This window comes from Papaver somniferum, unplaced genomic scaffold (assembly GCF_003573695.1).
Source record: "Papaver somniferum cultivar HN1 unplaced genomic scaffold, ASM357369v1 unplaced-scaffold_99, whole genome shotgun sequence".
NCBI lineage: Eukaryota > Viridiplantae > Streptophyta > Magnoliopsida > Ranunculales > Papaveraceae > Papaver > Papaver somniferum.
In genome coordinates, this window is record NW_020653081.1 from 4691511 (window position 1) to 4714104 (window position 22594).

At 36.3% G+C, this 22594-nt stretch overlaps 2 protein-coding genes across 2 annotated transcripts; both read right to left on the reverse strand.

The window, feature by feature from the left end:
* Positions 1-12099: 12099 nt before the first annotated feature.
* On the reverse strand, positions 12100-13359 carry LOC113346359 (uncharacterized mitochondrial protein AtMg00810-like). The gene has a single exon (XM_026589902.1). The coding sequence runs from the start codon at positions 13357-13359 to the stop codon at positions 12100-12102; it is 1260 nt and encodes a 419-aa protein (XP_026445687.1).
* A 3981-nt stretch (positions 13360-17340) lies between these two features.
* On the reverse strand, positions 17341-20624 carry LOC113346314 (tetratricopeptide repeat protein 33-like). The gene is made up of 5 exons (XM_026589858.1): positions 20188-20624; positions 19968-20106; positions 19663-19694; positions 17895-17981; positions 17341-17741 (listed from the first exon to the last, which is right to left on the reverse strand). Exons 1-5 carry the CDS (start codon positions 20479-20481, stop codon positions 17607-17609), a joined length of 687 nt encoding a protein of 228 aa, XP_026445643.1. The 5' UTR covers positions 20482-20624; the 3' UTR covers positions 17341-17606.
* Between the last annotated feature and the right edge of the window lie 1970 nt (positions 20625-22594).

Consider the following 22594-nt stretch of genomic DNA (forward strand, 5'->3'; position numbering starts at 1 on the left):
AATTTTCAAGTGATCTAATGATCAATACGAAACATTCCGAGTCTACGTCAAATGACTGTCTCACACAAATCATGTAAGATGTTACAAAGCGATTTTCACATGATCATCTTTTGACTTTCGTCAAGAATATAACATGAACTTGGTTAATGCGAAAGCTTACCAACCCATATTTCGAGAAATATGTAAGCGAGTTAAATTCAGTTCGAAATATCAAATGTGCATAATTGAAGTCTATATAGCTATACGACTTTTGTCTCAAATAGGAGATAGAGTAGATAGACTTTTGAGTGATAGATGATTTCAAGTCTCCACATACCTTTTGTTGATGAAGTTCCACAAGATCCCTTTAGTAGTTCTTCGTCTTCAATCGATGAACGCCGTGAAGTCTAATGCCCAACTACACTTTCTATCCTAATCCGAGACTTAGCTATAAGTAGACTCGAAATTAAGACTTATAGTTTTGGAAACTAAACTTGACAAACAAGCTTCATATAGCAACACTTGCGAGTTTGACCGAGCATATTTCTTCCAAAGTTCTAAAAGGTGAGAGTAACAATCGTAACTCTAAGTGTGGACCTCCCAATAAAGGTACGTTTCGAAAACCAGAGTCTAGCATTACAATAATTAAGGGTGCTTGTTATGCGTGTGGAGTTACTGGCCATATGGAAGTTCACTGTAGACATCGTAAGGACAAGAAGGATAATGCTAACCTGGTTGAAAAGAACAAGGACGAGTTTTCTGCTGTAGTGTCTAAAGTTAATTTGATGACCAATGTGATGGACTGATGGCTATACTCTGGAGCTACTAAGCATGTTTGTGGGAACAAAGACTTGTTCACATCCTACCAGAGGGTATGGGAAGGCGAGAAACTCTATATGGGTAACTCATCTGCATCAGAGGTTGCAGGAAAAGGAAAGGTCAGTCTGAAGCTTACATCTGGAAAGACTCTCACATTGAATGAAATTCTTCATGTTCCAGACATCTGCAAAAATCTTGTTTCTTGTTTTGTTTTGTTTTAGATGATAAGGATTTTAAAGTTACAATTGAGTCTGGAAAACTTATAGTCACTAAGGGCAATGATTATGTAGGTAAGGGTTATAAAACTGGGGGTCTATATAAACTTAATGTAACCTGTCTTGAAATGAAATTGAATGATTCTTCTGCTTACATGTATGTGTCATTGAATGTTTGGCATGGTAGACTTGGTCATGTAAATTTTAAATCAATGCATAAAATGGCTAGCGTAGGCTGCGTACCCAAATTCACTTTAGATAAAAATTATAAATGTGTGATTTGCGTAGAATCTAAGCATGCTAAGAAATCATTCATTAAGAATGTCCAGAGGAACTCTAAACCTTTAGAATTAATCCATTCAGACCTAGTTTATATGAAATCAGTTCAAACAAGAGGTGGTAAGAAATGGTTTGTTACTTTTATAGATGATTCTACGAGGTACTGTCATGTTTATTTGCTTAGAGGGAAGGACGATGCCTTAGAATCCTTTAAGATATATAAACATGAAGTTGAAAACCAATTCAATGCTACCATTAAAACTGTTAGGTCTGACCTTGGTGGTGAGTATGAAATTCATGTAGGAGATTTCTGTGAAGAACATGGCATAATACATGATACTATAACCCCTTATTTACCTCAATCCAATGGTGTAGCTGAATATAAGAACTGTTCCCTTAAGGATATGATGAATGCCATGTTTATTAGTTCAGTATTACTTCGAACTTGTGTGTGTGTGTGGGGGGGGGGCTATCCTCTTAGCCAATTATATCCTGAACAGAGTACCCTTTAAAGGATCAGATAAAACTCCATATGAGTTATGGAAAGGTAGACAACCATCTTATGCTTACTTCAAAGTGTGGGGGTGCTTGGCAAAGGTGGTCATCCCTCCTACTAAGAAAACTAAAATGGGACCCAAAACTGTTGATTGTGTTTTTATAGAGTATCTTGAGAATACTAGTGCTTATTGGTTATTATGGTTGTGAGTTTTGAAATTTCTGACATAGGGTTGAATAGTATCATGGAGTCTAGGGATGCTGAGTTTAATGAGAATGTCTTTCCTATGAAATGTGATTCTCGAAAGAGATGTTTAGATGATCCCCTAGAATTTCCGTCAACCAGTCAGTCATTACCTTTAGAGGAAGATGGACCCGAAATAGAACCTAGAAGAGGTAAAAGGGTTAGAACTGAGAACCTATCCTGGTCGCCTTACATACCTAGCCGAGTATGATCCTCAAACTTATAAAGAAGCCAAGAATTGTCCTGAATCTCCATGGTGGAAAGAAGCTTCCTTTAGTGAAATGGATTCCATCCGAGAAAACAGTACTTTTGAACTTGTAGATTACCTCCATGGTCTAAGGCCATAGGTTGTAAATGGATTTTCAAGAGGAAACGTAAGATAGATGGAACTGTTGAAAAATACAAGGCTAGGTTGGTAGATAAAGGATACAAACATAAGGTATATATTTCTTTAATACCTATTCACAAGTGAGTAGAATTAGCTCCATTCGGATATTAATTGCTATAGCTTCTGTCCATAACCTAGAGATACATCAAATGGGTGTAAAGACAACGTTTCTTAATGGTGAATTAGATGAAGAAATTTATATGAAACAACCTGAGGGATTTGTAGTTAAAGGTTGTGAAAAGAAAAATTGTAAACTGGTTAAATCTTTGTGTGGATTGAAACAAGCACCTAAACCGTGGCACGAGAAATTTTATCATGTGATGATTTCTAGTGGTTTTAGAATTAATAAATCTGATAAGTGTGTTTATACTAAACTTTTCAAGGATGCCTGTGTGATTGTATGCTTGTATGTTGATGATATGCTTATACTAGGTACAAACATGGATGTTATTAATTCCACTAAGAAACTGTTAAATGAGAACTTTGACATGAAAGACTTAGACCCCGCTGATGTCATATTAGGGATGAAGATTAGGAAAACTTCTAATGGCTATAGTCCGAGTCAGTGTCATTATGTTGAATACATACTTAAGAATCATTTTGACTGTAAACCTGTTTGTACTCTGTATGATTCTTCTTATCATCTCAAGAAGAATAAGGGCGTGGGAGTTAACCAACTTGAATACTCGAGAATCATAGGAAGTCTGATGTATTTGATGAATTGTACGAGACCAGACATTGCTTATGCTGTGAATAGGTTAAGCAGGTATACTTGTAATCCATGGAAAACACATTAAGATACACTTATCAGAGTGCTAAAGTACTTGAAGTACCGAATGACATTTTGTTTGAATTACGAAGGGTATTTGTCCGTCCTTGAGGGATTTTGATACGAAAAATGGATAGCAGACTCAGAGGATTCTAAGTCTACGAGTGGATATGTATTCACCTTAGCAGGTGCATCTGTATCTTGGAAGAGTTCCAAACAGAAATGTATAGCTCGTTCCACTATGGAATTAGAGTTTATTGCGTTATATAAAGCAGGAGAGGAGGCCGAATGGCTAAGAATTTTTTTAAAAGATATTCGTCTTTGGTATAGGCCCGTGCCAGCTATATCTATACATTGTGACAGCAAGGCTGCAATAGGTAGGGCTAAGAATAGCTTGTACAATGGAAAGTCTATATATATATTTGCGTATAAGACATAATTCTTTGAAAAAACTAATCTCAACGGGAGTTATTTCCATATATTATACAAGGTCCAAGGAGAATATTGCGGACCCTTTGACGAAAGGTTTTTCCAAGGAGATAGTTAGTAAAGCATCAAAGGGGATGGGGCTTAGGCTCAATAATTAAACTTACCATGAAGGATACTCAACCTTGCTGACTAAAGATCCCAAGATCAAGGTTTCTAATGAGACAACTAATTTGTGGTGGGTAAAGGTAAACACTATTAGATAATTTCATTATCGGTCCCTTCCCTATGGTGTTGATGTGATAGTGTGACTGCATGTGGAGGATGACTTTTAAATAAGTCTTAATGAGTTATATAGTTTCAATTTAAGATTGAAGTGGGGTGTAGCAGTATACACTCTTTATGGAACTCACCTATCTGGATGAGGAAGTGAGTTGATTCCTATGCGAATGGAGCCGATTCTATAGAGCATTATGAGAAACAGGATACGTCTAGGTATAAAATGGACAAAACGACACGAACTTAGCAACACCAAGAGGATATCATGTGTGGATGTTATCGCGAATTGCACCAAAGGAAAGCAGTTCAATACATCGCGTTCACTGTCTATCAAGTAGTTCCAGTGACTTCTCATTAAGCACGGGTTCAAGACCTTATGGACACCTTTGCCTAAATGGTATTTTACGTACTCTGATTTTTTTGTTTTTTACCGACATTTCATTCATGTGGGGGATTGTTGGAGAAAATGAGTTTTAAGAAAGGATGTTTTGGTCTTGGTGTGGTTTGATCTAATGACCTAATGGTCTAAGGATACTTACTCATTTTTGTGAGTGAATGGAATGATCCTTTAGTCCCACATAGCGGGAAACTAAAGAAGAGTTCCACTATATAACCATTTTCTTATGGATATATTGACAAACGGGGGTGGAAGGAGTATATCCATATATTGACAAACATATATATGGATATTGTTACAGGGCCTACATCCCGTGAATGTACGGTACATCTAGTTACCCCTTTATATGTATGTAATGTAACCTATGTAATAGAACTACTAATCTCTCTAATATGATAGTTCTCCTTCTTGTATCTACAACTCCTTCCTTCACCTCCGATTCTCCTCAATCACATTATCGTGCACGAAGCTATACCACAGAACTGACAATAATCGCTGGAATCAAATAAGCCAAGTTGGATTTATTTTCTCCTATATATTTCTTTTTCCTTTTTCCTGTTTTTGATTTTGGATAAATCCTAACTAAATACAATATATCTATGCAAATCTCATGATCAATTGATTGATAAAATTTTATAACATATATTTGTATGTTTATGGGAATGGGACGATTGATAACATATGGTATATACATGTATATGATCACTTTCAGTTCCGTCGGTGGGAATTCTCTGAGATCTGTGAAGGAAAACCCTTGTTCGAGTTTTATTTTCTTTCAGAGGAGAAAGTAAATCTGGTCTGATCCAACCAGAACCGGACCGGTCCAGTCAACCCGGTTCCATCCAACAAGGTCCATCCAACTCGGTTCGGTTAAACTTGGTCCATCCAACTCGGTTCGGCATGTTCCAACCTGTCATGTTCCTGTCCTGATATGGCTTGGTCTTGGGCTGTAGGTCGTGCACGACTAAGTCTGTTCCGGTTCTGTCTATATGCAGCGGGAACCAAAATGGGATGTAACTAATCCGGGTCTTTATACTGAATATTCGTTGGGATTATTTATTTATTTTTTAGAACATGCCTAGTTATGTATTTATTTATTTTCTAAAGATAAGTCCATAAATAGTCAATTTAGATTATTAGCGTTGTTCTCGATCATTAAGAATTTTGTTCTTAATGTCATTTTGTTCTCTTGAATATGATATCGGCAATACTAGAATGGTGTCTTTTGTTCAATTTGTTGTACCAACTCGATTCAAATATATTCAACCTCAAGTAAGTGGTTGACATGTATAATGAGATTCTCTTGCCCCGTTGAGATAAAGAAATTTCTCAAGTTAATCTAAATGTGGCAAAAATTGAAAATAGAAAGAACCCCGAAGTAGTGAGGGTTAGACGTATCGAATCATATAAAGCATGTGAAAGGGACATATATATCATGTGACAAAGATGTATTTTATCTTCGGTAGTAATAACACCAACACACAAATATCAACCGAACATAGGATCAGCTAAAATGTAATTCTAGCTCCCATTATAAATGAAAGAGTGGAAATGCACCTGGTCATAGGTGTTGGTATATGCAATGTAATGTGTGTATCATAGTAGCAACCAATTTCCACATCAACTTTAATGACAACAAGAATTTTTCCAGGCCAATTGACTATCTTATTCAGTTGAACTAGATCCAGTGTCTGCACTTATGGAATGAAAACAAGAGACATAAATTCTCTAAAGCACTTGAGATATATATATTGGGTGAAATGTAATATATATTCACTCTAAAGTAGTTGAGTTGAATCCCACTTTTGTTACGTAATAAGGCCACAACACTTATTAATACTCTCAAGACCCAAATGTCTAACTGATAGTTGTTTTTCTTCCACTAATTTAAGGAATATAAACTAGTTGTTGAACTATTTCCTTATAATGTGACTACGAGGATTGGATCATCGAGCGAAGCACTACTTAAAATTTGTTTTCAAGATAGAACAAAGACGTCACAAAATCTCTAGATGTACCTAGAGATAATCACACCTTGTTAAATTCCAAAGAAACCCATGCAAGTGGATATCATGTGGAAACTCACAGTGATGAGAATGTAATTGACTGCATCTTTTATAGTCTCTAATGTATTTGGAAGGAAACATATTTTTAGAGAAATTAATGAGTCAATCTAGTGAAATATAAATCACTATAGTATTTGGATTATTGAATCCATATTGACTCGACGATGAAAGGTTCGGAATTGACTCATACAGACTTTGGGCATAACCATAAAGCCACTTTGGTTGTGACATGATGCTCGTTTTGAAAGGACTAATACGAACATAAATTTATTTGAGTGGACAAAAACGGGAGAAAGATTGACATAATGCGAAATGACGGTATATCTTTTAATAAGTGTTTTCTAAAATACTAGAGTCCCCCCCCCCCCCCCCATCGCTTTTAAAGTAAAAAAGCACATAACTCATTTTACAAAGTCTATTGTAAAAAGGATTGAGACCATCCGAAGATGCAAATGGAAAACAATCCATATTCCAAAGAAAACGAGGTGAAATTTAGAAAAACATTCATGGAAAATGCGGACCATTAAAGTGACTTATGGCTCTGGTGAATGTTTTGACATTTTGGACTAGTTATAGTTCCCAAGAAATTTGCGTTTGGAAAACTACTAGCACATATTTTACATGTAAGGGATCACCACCCATTGTAAATGCTAGCGAGTGTACATCAAAAGGAATTGATGGTTATTGCATTTTAATAAGACCAACGTAGAGCATCTTATACTCAATGGTATCGCAGAGACTGCCATCAAAGGTTACAGATGGTGTATAAGGAATATGTTATGCGTACCAACCTACCTTTTATTTCTTTGAGGATATGCAATATTACACGCATGTTTACTTAATTTGTTTGAGAACCCAATATTAGTCAACCTTTTTTGCGTACCAGTTGGTAACTGGATTTAAGCCTGTCATTCGTGTTCTTAAGCATTTTTGGTTGCACTATATATGTGTCATTACGACTCCACATCGTACTATCATGGGTCTTCAAAACTGTTAACTAGTTATGTTGGAAATGAATTCCCAACAATTATCCGCATTTTAAACCTTTTGGAAAGAGATCTCTTACTGTTAGATTTGCGGGTTATCACTTTAATGAGACAGTCTTCCCGTTGTTAGGGGGAGATAAGAAAAATTATTTTCTAAGGGAATGATAGGAATTGTCATGGCGTATTCCCACTGTGTCTCATGTTGATTCTTGTACTCCACAAATGTAAATGTGAAGTGACACAGAAAAGTCGATTTTCAGAATGTAGAATGATGTCGCTAAAGTGCTGAGATCACACATACCAGCTGCAAACCTACCGGAAAGGTTAAAAATCCTCAATAAGGGATATACACCATAGACTAAGGTGTTGCAACTACACTTAGTGGAAGTGTGGTTGAGGCCGTGGCTCCATAAAATAAGTTGGAGAGACCACTTGGTTCGATCAATCCTCATCTTAAAAGGAAGTAGGTGAGTAAGGCACAACTTATTTATATCATCAGAAATCATCTCATAAGATTATCTCTTAATATGTCCATGAATCAAACTGGAGGACGCTCCAAAGTTTAATGATTCCAGAGAAAAACGACATCCCAAGTGGATAATGAGAATGCGCACGAGTCAATGGAAAGATCATGAGAGCATATTGATGATTAATTTCATATACACTTGCGCAAGGAAATAGAGAAAGATAAGATCGAACCAATCTCATTGTTGCTTAATGTCAACGAAGAGCATATTTGGCCTATACAATCCAGGTAGAACTTGGTTTTTTGACAAACGTACAAGTATTTGGTGTGGTAGTGCTAACCAACTAAGTGTAAAGCCTATTGGACATACATGATTAATTTGTCACAAAGCATAATGAGAAGAAAGCAGACTTAAAGTATAAAGAATCTCCTTGTGGAGCGAGGTTTCTCACAAAGCTCTGGAATTGATCTCTTGTAATGAACGTTATAGCGTTCCGCTACGTAGTTAGATTGGTAATTTCAAAGGGACTTGAAATGCAGCAGATGTATGTGGTTGTTACGTATCTCTGAAAGAATCAAGAGATAGCATACATTTACAAAACTACTTGATAGCCTTTTGTTTCCCAAATCAAGTGACTCTAAACCACAGAATGAGATAGAACACTCACTTTTAGATTGAGGCAATCAGGCGGATGTGGTATACCCGTCTAAGTGTCTATTTGATTTGGAGGGGATATACAAGTAAGTTATTTTTCCTTGCGTATTCACAAGAAAGTTCCTGATTTGGAATTGTAGCTATCTATGTCGATGGTAAAGACTAATGGGTACTCTTGATATAATAAGAGACCTTAAAAGCTATTTGAAATCCGAATTTGAGATGAAAAATCTGGGGAAAGCTCGACCGAATACTGATCTTGTGGTACATTATTCCACCAGTTTACATATGTCTAAAGTTGTCAGGCAATTTAACAAAGACATGCATCCTGATAGCACTCCCACGATTAATCGAGTTTCAAATGTAAGTAAGTGACTATTTCGTCTAAAGGAAGATGGCGAAGATGTATTGGGAGATGAAATTCCCATATCTAAGTGCAATAGACGCATTGTAGTACTTAGTATAATAATGTATTCGATCAAATTTTGCATCCTCAGGGAACTTGTTAACTAGATATAGCTAAGCACCAACGCAACGTTATTGGAATGGTATAATGAATGTAATCATGTACTTAAAAGTAACTATTGACATAATTTTTTTTATCTCTGCAAAATCCTAAAAAAGGAATGCTAATGAAAGTGCAATCCAAAAGTTGTTGATTATGCAGGAACAATAATCTATTCTCCAACGAAAGTATTCAGGGGAGATATGGTAGACTATTTTCTAAGTCATCACCGATATTCAGTTTCAAAAAATACATAACTAAAGGAACTGTTTGGAACAACTCTGAAAGTAATCAGGGGGAGTTTCCGACATCAGGGGGAGGATCCAAGGATATGATGTCGACATATTTTACTTAGAAATTGAAGTTGTGTTGTACTCTTTTTCCCTTCGATCGAGAATAGTTTTTTTCCCAAAGGGTTTTGTTACTCGACGAGGTTTTAGCGAGACAACACTAAAAACATCAAGTATGTTGAACGTTGAAGACATAAAGATCGCGTTGATATTATTGAAAATATCTGAATCAAAGAAATGAAACGCGATAGTCTGTTAAGCAACGTAACTTCCAGAATCAACAATAGGGTGTTATAAACATTCAAGTCGCAAAAGTAAAGTGTGATAAACTCCTTTTGACTGCATTAGACTAATGAAAATTTCCTGACATCAGGAGGAGCATCTAATGGTGTGTTGAACTATTTTCCTTCACCGAGGTTCCTTTTTCCCACATGGTTTTGTTACTCGGCAAGGTTTTACTGAGACAACAACAAATACCGGGAAGTAATTTCCTAACTAAGGCTATTGTCTTTCCCACGAGGGTTTTCCGCCTTAGGAGTTGTGAAGCAACTAGTCAATTTCAATGGAACAAAGTGATCATCTGTAACTGATCACCTTTACTTGCATCTGTCACGTTGTACTCTTTTCCCTTTGTCAAGGTTTTTCCCAATGGGTTTTCCTTGTCAAGGTTTTAATGAGGCAACATATTCGAGTCCAGCTATGTTATAAGTTTTCTTAATATTGTACTCTTTTTCTTTAGTTCAGGTTCCTGACGAGTTTTAACGAGGCAATTAACTTAGACTAGTTGGTCCTTGAAGATCGTATTGCATGTGATGAACTACATGTAAAGTACGAGATAACATTGAAGTAATACATGTGAAGAGTTGTACCAAGGTTTTATCCCACTGGGTTTTTACCTGTCAAAGTTTTAATGAGGCAATTGATTTCGGTACAAGCCATCAAGGATAGGACGTCATTTGAAGAAATACATTCAAAGCACTATATGTGAAGCACTATGTATAAATTTTCGTTATTAAACCACACAAGGGGGAGCGTTACAGGGCCTACATCCCATGGATGTGCGGTCCATCTAGTTACCCCTTTATATGTATGTAATGTAACCTATGTAATAGAACAACTAATCTCTCTAATATGATGGTTCTCCTTCTTGTCTCTACAACTCCTTCCTTCACCTATGATTCTCCTCAATCAGATATACATATATGGATATACATGTTTCGACCCATGCACATGCGCGTATACCATGCACCAAGTCTCGTGTCTGCTAGAATTTATTATTGTAAGTTTTTCTTTAGGAAATTAATTCCAAAAATATTTTCTTAAGAGTTTTATTTATGGGAAAATTCCTTTTCCAATTTTAATTGTTTTACAAGAAAACTTGTTTTATCAGAAAACCTAAACCTAACTTGATTTTCAAGATATCATCTCCTATAAATATAACTCGAAATTGTTTTACACAACATATAAGAAGCTGCTTATTTTCTGTCTTCTTTTCTTGTCTTCTCTCTTTGTTTTTGTGCGACGTTTTACTTCCATCCCCGTTGCTGAGTTCAAGAGTGGCTAACTTGTGTTGTGCTATCTCAAGTTATATCCGGCAGTCTTATCCTGGACACATCTTCGCTGTGAGGGGTTTAGCATTACTCATCTCGAGTATACCCGCGAACTAATGTGTGAAGGACAACTTGTTGAACCTGTGATTCTGCTCTCGTCAAGTTGTTTCGGCAGAGTTATTTTGATTCAGTTCTTTACATATTAATTTTGATACATCTAATGTGTTGTTTATTATTGCAAGATTCCAAAAAAAAATACCAATTTTTAATGTCTTTTTTTTAATACTTGCGGCCACTAAGGAAAGTACTATGTAGCTTATTATGTGTTTTGCAACATAATGCAATGCAATGTAATATTCTTTACTAATAAGGCTCGCATACTGATTTGAGCAGGGATCATTCTCTTGATGCAACGAGTATTTAAAGAAAATTAAGGTTAATACTAAATGCTTAGTTTGTCCTGGATCAATATCTTGGTAAGATTATGTGAGGGAATTGCATGTACCTTTTGACCGGAAGTTGATCATCTTTATTTGACTCGATGACGGCGTTGAGTGTAAAACAAAGTAGTCAAGTAATTTGATTCATATAGCAATGCTCTATTTTGGTCTGAATCGTACGGAGAAAATAAAAGAAAAAAATATATAAAATTCACATATATGTCCTATCTTTTCTCCATCTATTTAAAATGTTCTCCTTGTCACACCAAATCAAAAATATAGTCCCACAGGCGGGGCGAAATCCTGTGCACACTAATGGCGGGGAGAAACCCCGTGCACGTCAAGTTAAAAAAAATGTCCGGTTCTTAGCACATGCACTAGTCTAACGAATAAAATCTCTTAACAAAAGACTGAACTCTAGGAAGGAAACAAAGATTTGGGTGTTTTATATTGTATTAGGTTATTATACTTCCAAGGATATATAACATTAGAGCTTAAAGAGACAATGCACTATTTTTAATATGAATATATGTTAGTATCAATTAACCATGTTAATTTTAATGCAATTTAAAATATATTTTCGCTTAACTACGAACGCATATCATTTTCCCCACCACACCAAGTCAAGGTTACATGCCCGTTTTAGTAAAAGACGAGAAATATGCCCGGTGCGTAGCAAACACTTATAATGTTGAATCTATTAAAGAACTTACAAAGAGAGAGAGAGAGATACTTATAGTATCAGTTACAGGTAGAAGACAGATAAGAAGGAGCTGTCACAATACAACTGTCACAATATTACAGGTGCAATGATAACTAAAAGTACAATGAGGTGGAGGATGAGCTGGAGATTAGCTGAATACTTTCTTATTCTTACAGTCCCCCTTAATCTGAACACTGTGAAAGTGTAAAAGTTTGTCCTGCAATTTAGTGAACAATTGTTTTGGTAATCCCTTGGTGAATAAATCTACAATATTCTGTAAAGATGGAATGTATCTAACTGTTGAAAAACCAAGCATAACCAAACTCCTGACTGAGTGATAATCCAGCTCAACATGTTTTGTTCTGGCATGACATATTGGATTGGCAGTTAAACTTCCTGCACCTATATTATCACAGAACATAGTGCAAGGATACCTGATATGATCTCCTAATTCATCCATAATATAAGAAATCCACCTAATTTCAGAAGCAGCTACAGATAGAGCTTTGTATTCTGCTTTAGTGGAGGAATGAGACTGAGTAGGTTGCTTTTTTGAAGACCAAGCAACTAGATTTTGACCCAGAAAAACACAGTATCCACTGGTAGTATTCCTTGAATCTGGGAAACCTGCCCAATCACTATCAGTGAAAGCAGTGATGGAAGAACAATCACCTCCAACAAGTGTAATGCCAGTACCCAAAGACCCCTTAATGAACCTTAAGATCCTTTTAGCAAGTTGTAGATGAACATCAGTGGGCTGATGCATGAATTGAGCAACATAATTGACAAGAAAGCTTACATCTGGCCTGGTAAGTGTAAGATACTGTAAGGCACCTACTAGACTTCTGTAATAAGCAGAATCTTCAAGCAAAGTACCATCATATAGAGATGCCCTTCTGCCAGAAGCAACAGGAGATGTACAGGGTTTACATTCCAGCATATCAAACTTCTTTAGTAATTCAATAGAATATTTATTTTGAGTGAGAAGTAGAGAATTTGTAGAAGTATCCAACTTAGGTTCAATACCCAGAAAATAGGACAGAGGCCCTAAGTCTTTCAGAGCAAATTGAGTCTTCAATGTTGAAATAAATGAAGTCAAGTTACTGTCAGAATTTCCCACAAGGATGATATCATCAACATAAACCAGTAATATCATTTTAACACCTGCCTTACTGTGGAAGAACATTGAGTGATCACATATAGACTGAGTAAACCCATAAGAGAGTAAAAAACCACTGAATTTGTCAAACCAAGCTCTGGGAGCTTGCTTTAGACTATAAAGAGACATATTTAAGTGACATACATGAGAGGGAAACTCAAAATACACGAACCCTGGAGGTTGTTCCACGTAGACATCTCCAGTAAGAGTGCCATGCAGAAAAGTATTGGACACATCCGATTGTCTCATACTCTATTTATGCTGCAAAGAAAGACTTAACACACATCTAATTATAGTTGCTTTAACAACACGACTGAAAGTCTCCTCATAGTCCACTCCATCAACTTGGTGATATCCTTTTGCCACTAGTCTGGCCTTAAATCTTTCTAAAGTACTATCAGCTCTAAGTTTGGTGTTATAGACCCATTTACATCCAAGAACATTCATTCCAGGTTTATAAGGAACATTTTCATAAGTCCCATTCTCATATAAAGCAGTGTGTTCTTCCTTCATAGCTTGAACCCATTGTGGAATCTTAGAAGCTTGTTGAAAACTTTTTGGCTCAACTAAAGATTCCAAAATTGCAGTGAAAGCAACAGGTATTGGATGTTTAATGTGGCTAGGAGCTACAAAATTGGAGTCTAGAGGCTTTGATTTATTTATGCCAGTGTTAAATCTAGTATGTATGATATGGGAGACAGTACTTGAATCAGGAGTATCATGAAATAAAGGAAAAGAAGCTGAAGGTACCTGAGTTGAAGAACCAGAAGTAGGCATTGAGACTGATCCAGAATTATCAGATGACACAGATGCAGAAACACTAGTTATAGAAGTATCAGACAAATCAGCTTCAGTATGTACATGTTCTGAGATTGTTAATTGCTGTCTAGAAGAAGATGAACTATAAGGAAATACAAGTTCATTAAAAACCACATGAACAGTAGTATAAACCTTATGAGTGTATGGATCATAGAACCTATATCCTTTATGATAAGGATTGTATCCTAAAAAGACACAAGGAGTAGATTTTGGACTCAACTTGTCCTTTCTAGTATGTGCAATATTTGGAAAACACAGACAACCAAAAATCTTCAAAAAAGCATAATTAGAAAGCTTGCCAAAAAGAACTTCATAAGGGCATTTGTAAGCCAATAACTTTGTTGGAGTCCTATTAATGAAATAAGAGGCTGTTAAGAAAGAGTCAAACCAGAATCTCTTTGGAAGAGAAGCTCTAAAAGACAATGTGTTACCCATTTCTGTAACATGTCTATGCTTTCTCTCTGCAGCTCCATTTTGTTGATGTATGTTAGGACAAGAAATTCTTACAGAAATACCATTTGAGTCAAGAAAAGATCTAAAATTCCCTTTAACCGACTCATAAGCACCATCAGTTTGAAACTCCTTAATTTGTGAATCCAATAACTTTTCCATTGATTGCTTAAAAATTTTGAAACATGAAAGACTATCAGACTTACACTCAAGTAAATTTGTTGTAGTCATCTACAAACAGAATGTAGTACCTATAGCCTAGAGTGGACTGAATGGGAGCAGGTTCCCAAATATCACAATGGACTAGAGCTAGAGGTTTATTTGAGCTAGAACTAGAAACTGTAAAAGATAAACATTTGCTTTTACCCATCTGACATGAACCACAAACAGAGTCAAGATTCTTATTGGAAAGTATGATTGTTGCAGATGATTCAAGTTTCTTAATGATTTTGGAAGCTGGATGACCTAGTCTTTGGTGCCAAATGTCTGAAGTTGCCAAAATAAAAGTAAGAGCTAACTTGTGAGAAGACTGGAGAAGCTTTCTGGCTGATGCTTGTAATGGATATAGACTGTCTTGCATCACACCTCTGGCTAGAACTTGCTTATTGAGAATGGACTTGATTTCATAACCCCAAGGAAAGAATTCAAAAGAGTAGTGATTATCAACAGTAAATTTTGCAATAGAAAGAAGGTTGTGCTTTATACTTGGCACAAAAATACTTTATCCAAGACAAAAGAATTGGAATTATCATTAGGAACTAAAGTAGAAGAACCAGTGAGAGAAATAGGTAGTAACTTACCATCACCAATCATAACTTGCTCTTCACCAGTAAATTCTTCTTGAGCAGTTAGAATAGATGAATCATTAGTCATATGACTTGTGGCACCTGAATAAGGGATCCAAATTGGACCAGCATCATTTGTACTCCAATGACCAGTTGAGGTAGAACATTCTCCAGTGCCAGATGAAGTATGTGTAGCAGCAGTCCAAGGATTAAAGGCCGGTATTGAAAGTTCCATTCCAGCAAAAGCTTTCTGAATTGATGGATTAGCTTCCTTTTTGCTGGTAGAATACCTAAATCTACATCTACTATCAAAGTGACCCAACTTATTGCATATTTGGCAGGAAATAGTTGAATAATCAACTCTTTGAGTGGGATTAAATTCACCTCTTGGAACTGTGGAACCACTATGAATAGGAGTAGAAGAAGTAACAGAGCCTCTAGAAACTGGTGATGTATGTGGATTGCTAGAAGAACTACCACTGGAATGTTGAGAATTTGCAAATTTGCGTACAAAGAATGCAGAATTGGTTGGATCAACAACTAGAGGAGAATAATATTCTTGTTCCTGATCTTTTAACCACTGTTCCTGATGGATAAGTCTAGCTCTAAGCTCAGAAAAAGCAAGTGGAGTTTCTCGATTTTGAACAGTGATAACAAAATGAGCAAATGCTCTGCCTAAACCAGATAATGTGTACATTACTAAATCCTCATCAGTAACAGGTTCACCAATCTCAACCAAGGAATCAGAAATCGTCTTGATTTTGTTGAAGAAAATCAAAGATATTACAATTACCTCTCTTGATTGTATGAAGCTAAGAGCGTAATTGAGATTTTCTTGCAAAAAATTGCTGAGTAAAGATTCTTGAAAGATGATCCCATTTATCCTTTGCGGTAACCTTTCTAAGTAACTCTGAAGCAAGAGAACGCAATATTGTAGCATTGATGCACGAACTGACAAACTGATCCATAGATCGTCATTCAAGAAACTGCATATTGAGTGTTTGAACATTGTTCTGCATCAAAAACTGAGGCGGTTGAAGAATAGAGCCATCAACAAGACCGTACAAGTTTATACTAATCAAGATCGACGAAAGTTGATCTCTCCAAACCAGAAAATTGGATCCATCAAGTTTTGCCGAAACAAAATTAGAGATGTTTTGGAATTGAAGTTGTGGACATCGAAAAAGAGATTGATATGGTGGTGGTTGTGGTGAATTTGGTGGTGGTGGTGGTTGTTGATTCATCAAAGGTGAACCAGTAAGAGGTGGAAAACCAGAATTTAGGTTAGAAAAAGAAATGTTGTTGTTGTTGGTGGTGTTGTAGTTATTAGATTGTTGAGCAGCGGAAGAAGAAGAAGAATTGTTGGTGGTTCTTGGCATGATTGCTCAAGAACAAGGTTGTAAAGGATCAAATTAATCAGATTTTGATGTTGGAGGTTGAAATTCCACTCTTGGTATCTGATACCATGTAGGAACAGTGATTTGTTGTATTGAATCTGTTAAAGAACTTACAAAGAGAGAGATACTTATAGTATCAGTTACAGGGAGAACCAGTTACAGGTAGAAAGACAGATAAGAAAGAGCTTTCACAATACAGCTGTCACAATATTACAGGTGCAATGATAACTAAAAGTACAGTGAGGTGGAGGCTGAGCTGGAGACTTTCTTATTCTTACATGTAGTTATGGTGATGGGCGGGCGGAGCGATCAGTTGCACCCACTTGCTGTCTGATGCACTTGACGGTAGGAAATGGTGGGAATAGAGGAGGTCGATGTAAGTCACTAATTCGGGATTTCAACTTATGCTCAAGATTTCTGTTACAGGGAGAAAAGTGTTGATAATGGTGTATTGACTAAAGAAGACAACGGTGAAGGTTTAAGAAGCTTAAACCGATGTATCATTTCTGATTGTTTTGTGAAGCGAGTTTTGGACATGGGGTGAAGGTTTAAGAAGCTTAAACCGACGGATCGTTTCTGGTTGTTCCGTGAAGCGAGTTTTGGACATTGGGATAACGAAGAGCCACAAACGTGCAATTAGCGTTAAACGTCAAGCTTAATCCATATGGATGACCTAAGTAGATTATGATCCCCTCAAATATGGAGGGGTCCCCAAAAAATTGTTCCCTTTTGGACACCTACAGAACCGGTTGGCTGGCCTGGCCTTTTTTGGACACCTCTGGAACCAGTTAAAAAGGTTTTTACTTGGATGGAAAAACATATCCCAACTTTACATGGTATTTTGGTTCTCATTCTCTGACTTTAAAGTACCGTCTTCTGTCATCATCCAACATATGTACACATGTGTTTTAACTTTTAAACATATCCAACATATTACTACAGACTACAGAGCGCTCACTTGCTAACCTAACTTGTCCCGGAGGTCCACCTTAAGAGTCTTTTAACACTATCATTCCTTTTCTCTTTACTCTTCTATTTAGGAACTTTATGAGGTTCTCGACCTATCTCCAACCGTGTAATGAATGTCAGTTTCGTTCAGGCCAGATTCATGCAGCTGTTTTCTCTTCTTTACTAGATGCAATGCAGTTTCTCTGTCATCTTGTGCCTCCTTAGAATCAGGCTGCATGAGGCAGTAGTAGTAGTCACATAAGGATTGCAAGAGGAACCCGTTAAATTTAGGGGGAAACGCACAAAGAAACAAATACTGCAGAGCCTAAAAAAGGAAAGCTACCCACTTAAGTTTATATATTACTATATAAACGTATCCTTATACCTGGATCGCTAATGCCTTGTCGAGGCTTTCAATTGATGCATCTGGCTCCCCAAAGTTTAACTGTGTTCTTGCAAGTGTTACCCAAGCCTGAAAAATACAAGCTCAATATACAAACAGAGAGATGCAATCTCCACAAACACAAGTAAAGATAAACAGTACTAAGGGAAAAGCTCAATATACAAACAGAGAGATGCAATCTCCACAAACAGAAGTAAAGATAAACAGTACTAAGGGAATAAAACAAGTAAAGATAAACAGTACTAAGGGAATAAAATCATTGTCATCAGACTTGGATGAACCCATCATGAGAAACAGTTGAAAAGTTATCATGATCAACCTCTTCAAATCTGGATTCTCAAACTTCAGTATCTAGCACTCACAAAAAGGTAGGTCCCAACATGACACTCAAAATGTGTGCGGCTGATAACTTTACATAGTGCATGAAGGTGCATTACTTCGATGACCCTAATTGATAATAAGTTCACACATATGCATACTGTAGGTAATCGCTCATTGCAGACTTACAGAGAATCCGAAAACGGAACCACACGAGAACAAGAAACTTGGGTTCAGCACTGCCATCATTGTATTTAGAAAATAAAAAAACAAAACATTTCAACAGTAATTCTATTAAATGAAATCGAAGATGTTATTCCTTAACAGGTAACTCAAATCTTTTGTACTTAAATTAATATCTTTCGAGTTATGCAAACAGGGCCATTTTCAAGGTAATTTTTGGGCTTAAGTTCAAGTATGGTGCCTCACACTATGGGTTGCGGATCTTAAATTTGGGTTAGCCCATGATCTCGATTTGGGGTGCATAAAACACACCTAATCTTGGTGTACAAAACATGGCTAAGGTATACACTGGTAACAATGAAACAAAGTTACAAACCCTTGAAAGAAAGAAGATATGACACCTTAAGCTGACACAAGTACAAGAAAACTTGAACTTAGCATTGGTATCATGGTATTCAACAAATAAAACCGAAAACAAACATTTTAACAGTAATTTAAAAAAATAAAAATGAAATCGAACATGTCTAAACTCAAACATCAAGTGGTTGCAACAGGTGACTCGAACCTTCTGTGGAAAAACTAATGGCTTTTAGGTTAAGCAAACAAGGTTGTTTTCAAGGTCATTTTTGGCCTAAAGTTTAAGTTTGGTGCCTCACGCTGCAGGTTGAGGATCTTAAATCTGGGTCAGTCTGGAATTCGGGAAGTTACATAAAACACACCTAATCATTGTATGATAAGACACCAAGGGATAAACTCACGATCCATGAAACAATTAAAGTTTCAAACCCATGAAAGAAACAAAATATGACACCTTAAGCAGAACACCAAGCAGACTATAACGCATTAAAGGCAACACCAATTGACCTTTTGTTAATAATTTCTGAATTTAGTAATTGTGGACACTGGACACACAAGGAAGTCAAAGAGCAGGTATGACTCTTAAAATAATAAACACCAATGTTAAGTTACAGATTCAAAATACATGTACTAGATTGATTATCTTCAACACTAAATAGCACCTTACATAGTTTGGTTGTTTTATAAGGTGAATTAAACATTAGCATCTTCCCGTAATTGGATCAGTGTCGGCAACTAGAAGAAGAATCAATGTGTATCTTTATAGAATCAAATAAAAGCAAAGGCACAACAGTTCAACGAGAATAATAAGCAATCATATTAATAGATGCACCATGGATCAATCACAAAACTGACTTAACAAATAAAAAAAAGTGATCTAGCTTTAACTAACCTCGGACCATGAGGGTTCCAATTCAGTTGCCCCTGAAAAACCAAACTGGAGTTTAGAGAACCGAAAGAATTAGATGAAACCAACAAACATTCTTACTGTACAAAATATTCAACTTCCAAGGGGATAATCCCAAAACAAACGCAAAAGCTTCAGTTGTTTGCCTATAACACAATTTTACAAGATAATGCCTCAACTGTGAATCGAGGCGAATACTCAAATGTGATGTGTCCAATTTTATCATTTGAGGTGAGAGTGCAAATGTTCAAGAACACTAGAGAAAAGAGTACAAGTATAGAGGTTCTTACGAGTGGCTGCCTTTAACGCATTCCAAGTTTCTCCAATCTCAAGAAGAATTTGTGCCTTTTGTTCATGTAAAACAGCTCTATCAGGAGTCAGTGTAAGTGCAGCCTCCCACTTTGTTAATGCCTCTTTGTATCTCCCATCCTTCATAAATACAATCAATTTTTTTAGAATAAATATGAGTATCAGGATTAGAATTAAGAAACTAGGGTTTTGATTAGTTACCTCAGCAAGCTTATTGCCTTGAGACTGAAAGGTCTGAGAGAGATGTAAGTCTTCAGGAACAGCAACAGAAGAAGTTAGGGTTTTGTGATTGTCAGTTTCAGTATGATCAAGCTTCTTTTTCTTATTCTGTTCTTCGATTGTTGTATTTGATGCTTCAGTTACATTGCTGGTCTTATTGTTATTGTTGCAATTGCCGTCTTCTTCTTCTGCCGACTCGAAAGGGAGATTTGGGGATACAAGAGGGAGAGATCGTTTACTGCCGCTTTTCTGCTTGCTTTTCCACGATATCTTCATTCTCCACAGGACACATTTTTTTTTTAGTGAGGGAAAATGTAACTGAAATCAAACAGAACTGACATCAAGTTTCTCTCTCAGAGTTTTCAACCACTCGGGCGTTGGTCCCCAAAAAGAAGAACTAACTACTATCGCAATCTCGTTTGTATGTCCAAGGGCAGTTACCATGGAACGTTTGATGTGTTCATTTAAAAGGCACAATTGGGGATACTCGAAGAAAAAAAAAAAATATTACGAAGTTATTGGAGTATGCCTTGTCTTTTGGGATCCTTTAAATAATATATTTCGATTAGATGAAAAAGAAGAAGGATTTTGGAAGATTTGTGTGATATGAGAAGGTGTTTAAATTAATTTTAATGACTCCTAATTGCAACACTTTTTAGACAATCAAACTTCTATCATGAAAAAACCCTAAACCAAATCTCAATTCAAAAGCTAAGTCAATAAAATTTCGCATTTACAGAACCACTTTCGATATTGTATTCATCTGAAAAAACAATACCGAAAGTACTTTCGGTATTGTATTCATCTGAAAAAACAATGCCGAAAGTACTTTCGGTATTGTATTTTCATCCGACAGAAAAATACCGAAAGTACTTTGGCTATTGTATTCATCCAATAAAACAATACCGAAAGTTAACCTGCTACTGAAATTTAAAATTCGATTTTTTTATTTAAATATAATTTAGACTTTTTTGATAACCTATATGGTTTTGATTCAAATCATTTTGATTATCATAATTTGCGTCGCTACTCAAAATGATTTTTTGATAACCTAAATAAAAAATCATTCATCATGATTTGTGTGATTTTTTTGATGAAGAAGAAAAGTGAAGGGAGATACTATAAAAAATAGGTTTTCAGTTTTTCTTTTTAATTTTTATTGGGGTAAGGCTAATATGGTTATTTCACACCTAAAAAAAAGGTCCCTTAACCAAAATACAACCCCATTTAACTTTGAGTATCCTCCAATTTGTGGAGGTATCTCCAAATTGCGCCTTCTTCCTTTATTTTTTTATTTTATTTTTTTTATTAAGCAAAGGCCTTCAGATAAGGCTAATGGTCTTCCTCAACAAAAGGTATAAACCAGACAGGAGGGACGGACCAGCACATAGATGAGTTGTTGTTTTTTTGCTCATTTAGCTAGTTCATGAGCAGCAGAATTACAAGTTCTTGGTTGAAAAGAGAAAATACAATCACTAAAAGTGGAAGCAAAAAATTGAATGTCTTTAAAGATTGCATCAGTTCTAGGATTTCCATCAAATCTTCCAGCAGAGAATTGGGAAATCAAATCTTGAGCGTCACTTTCCACAATGATATGTGTAAGCTTTAATTCCACAACTTTCTTCAAAACAGCCCAGATAGCTCTAGCTTCAGCCTCCTCAGCAGAATCCACATCAAAGACAATAGAAATGCAGAAGGAAGCCTTACTGGAGAAGTCTCTCATCGCATAGCCTGCACCATTATCCTTAGTAATGTCATCATAGGCTCCATCAGTGTTACATTTAGTCCATCCTAAAGTAGGGAGCATCCAGTGGTCACTATAGGAAATGGTATGGCAAGGGGGGTTTTGAACTCTAGTTTTCACAGTAAGGATCAGAGCCTTAGCCCTATGAATTACAACAACATGATTTTCTTGAAGATTTCTAAACACCAAATTGTTTCTACTGGTCCATAAGGACCACATGACAACAACAAACATGTAGTGTCTATCAATGGGAATTCTAGTAATAGGGTCAACCAACTAGAATTTTAACCAATCAATAGTAGAACTCGAAGAAAAAGCAAAAGTATTAACACATAAGGAGGCCAAACTCCAAACATGACTAGCAAAAGGACACGAGACAAGAGCATGCATAATAGTTTCACAAGGATCAATACATCTATTACAGGCGACAGAGTGCATAGTCATTCTAGTTTGAAGAACAGTTTTAGCAGCATTTCTAGCAGCTTTCCAAGTAAAGAGATGAATACGGTGAGGAACATTAATTTTCCAAATGCACTTCCAAAGTTTATTACTAGGGGATAGCCCAGACCCTCTAAGTCCGAAGTAGACGTATTTAGAAGAAAATCTACCATTCTTTGAAAGATCCAAAGCCCTCCTATCTGGAGT

Coding starts and splice junctions, on each gene's coding strand:
- LOC113346314 (XM_026589858.1), bottom strand. CDS start 20,481: ATGAAGATATCGTGGAAAAGCAAGCAGAAAAGCGGCAGTAAACGATCT. Junction 19,695..19,967: donor TGCGTTAAAGGCAGCCACTC/GTAAGAACCTCT, acceptor TTGGTTTTTCAG/GGGCAACTGAATTGGAACCC. Junction 17,982..19,662: donor TGGAACCCTCATGGTCCGAG/GTTAGTTAAAGC, acceptor TGTATTTTTCAG/GCTTGGGTAACACTTGCAAG.
- LOC113346359 (XM_026589902.1), bottom strand. CDS start 13,359: ATGAGACAATCGGATGTGTCCAATACTTTTCTGCATGGCACTCTTACT.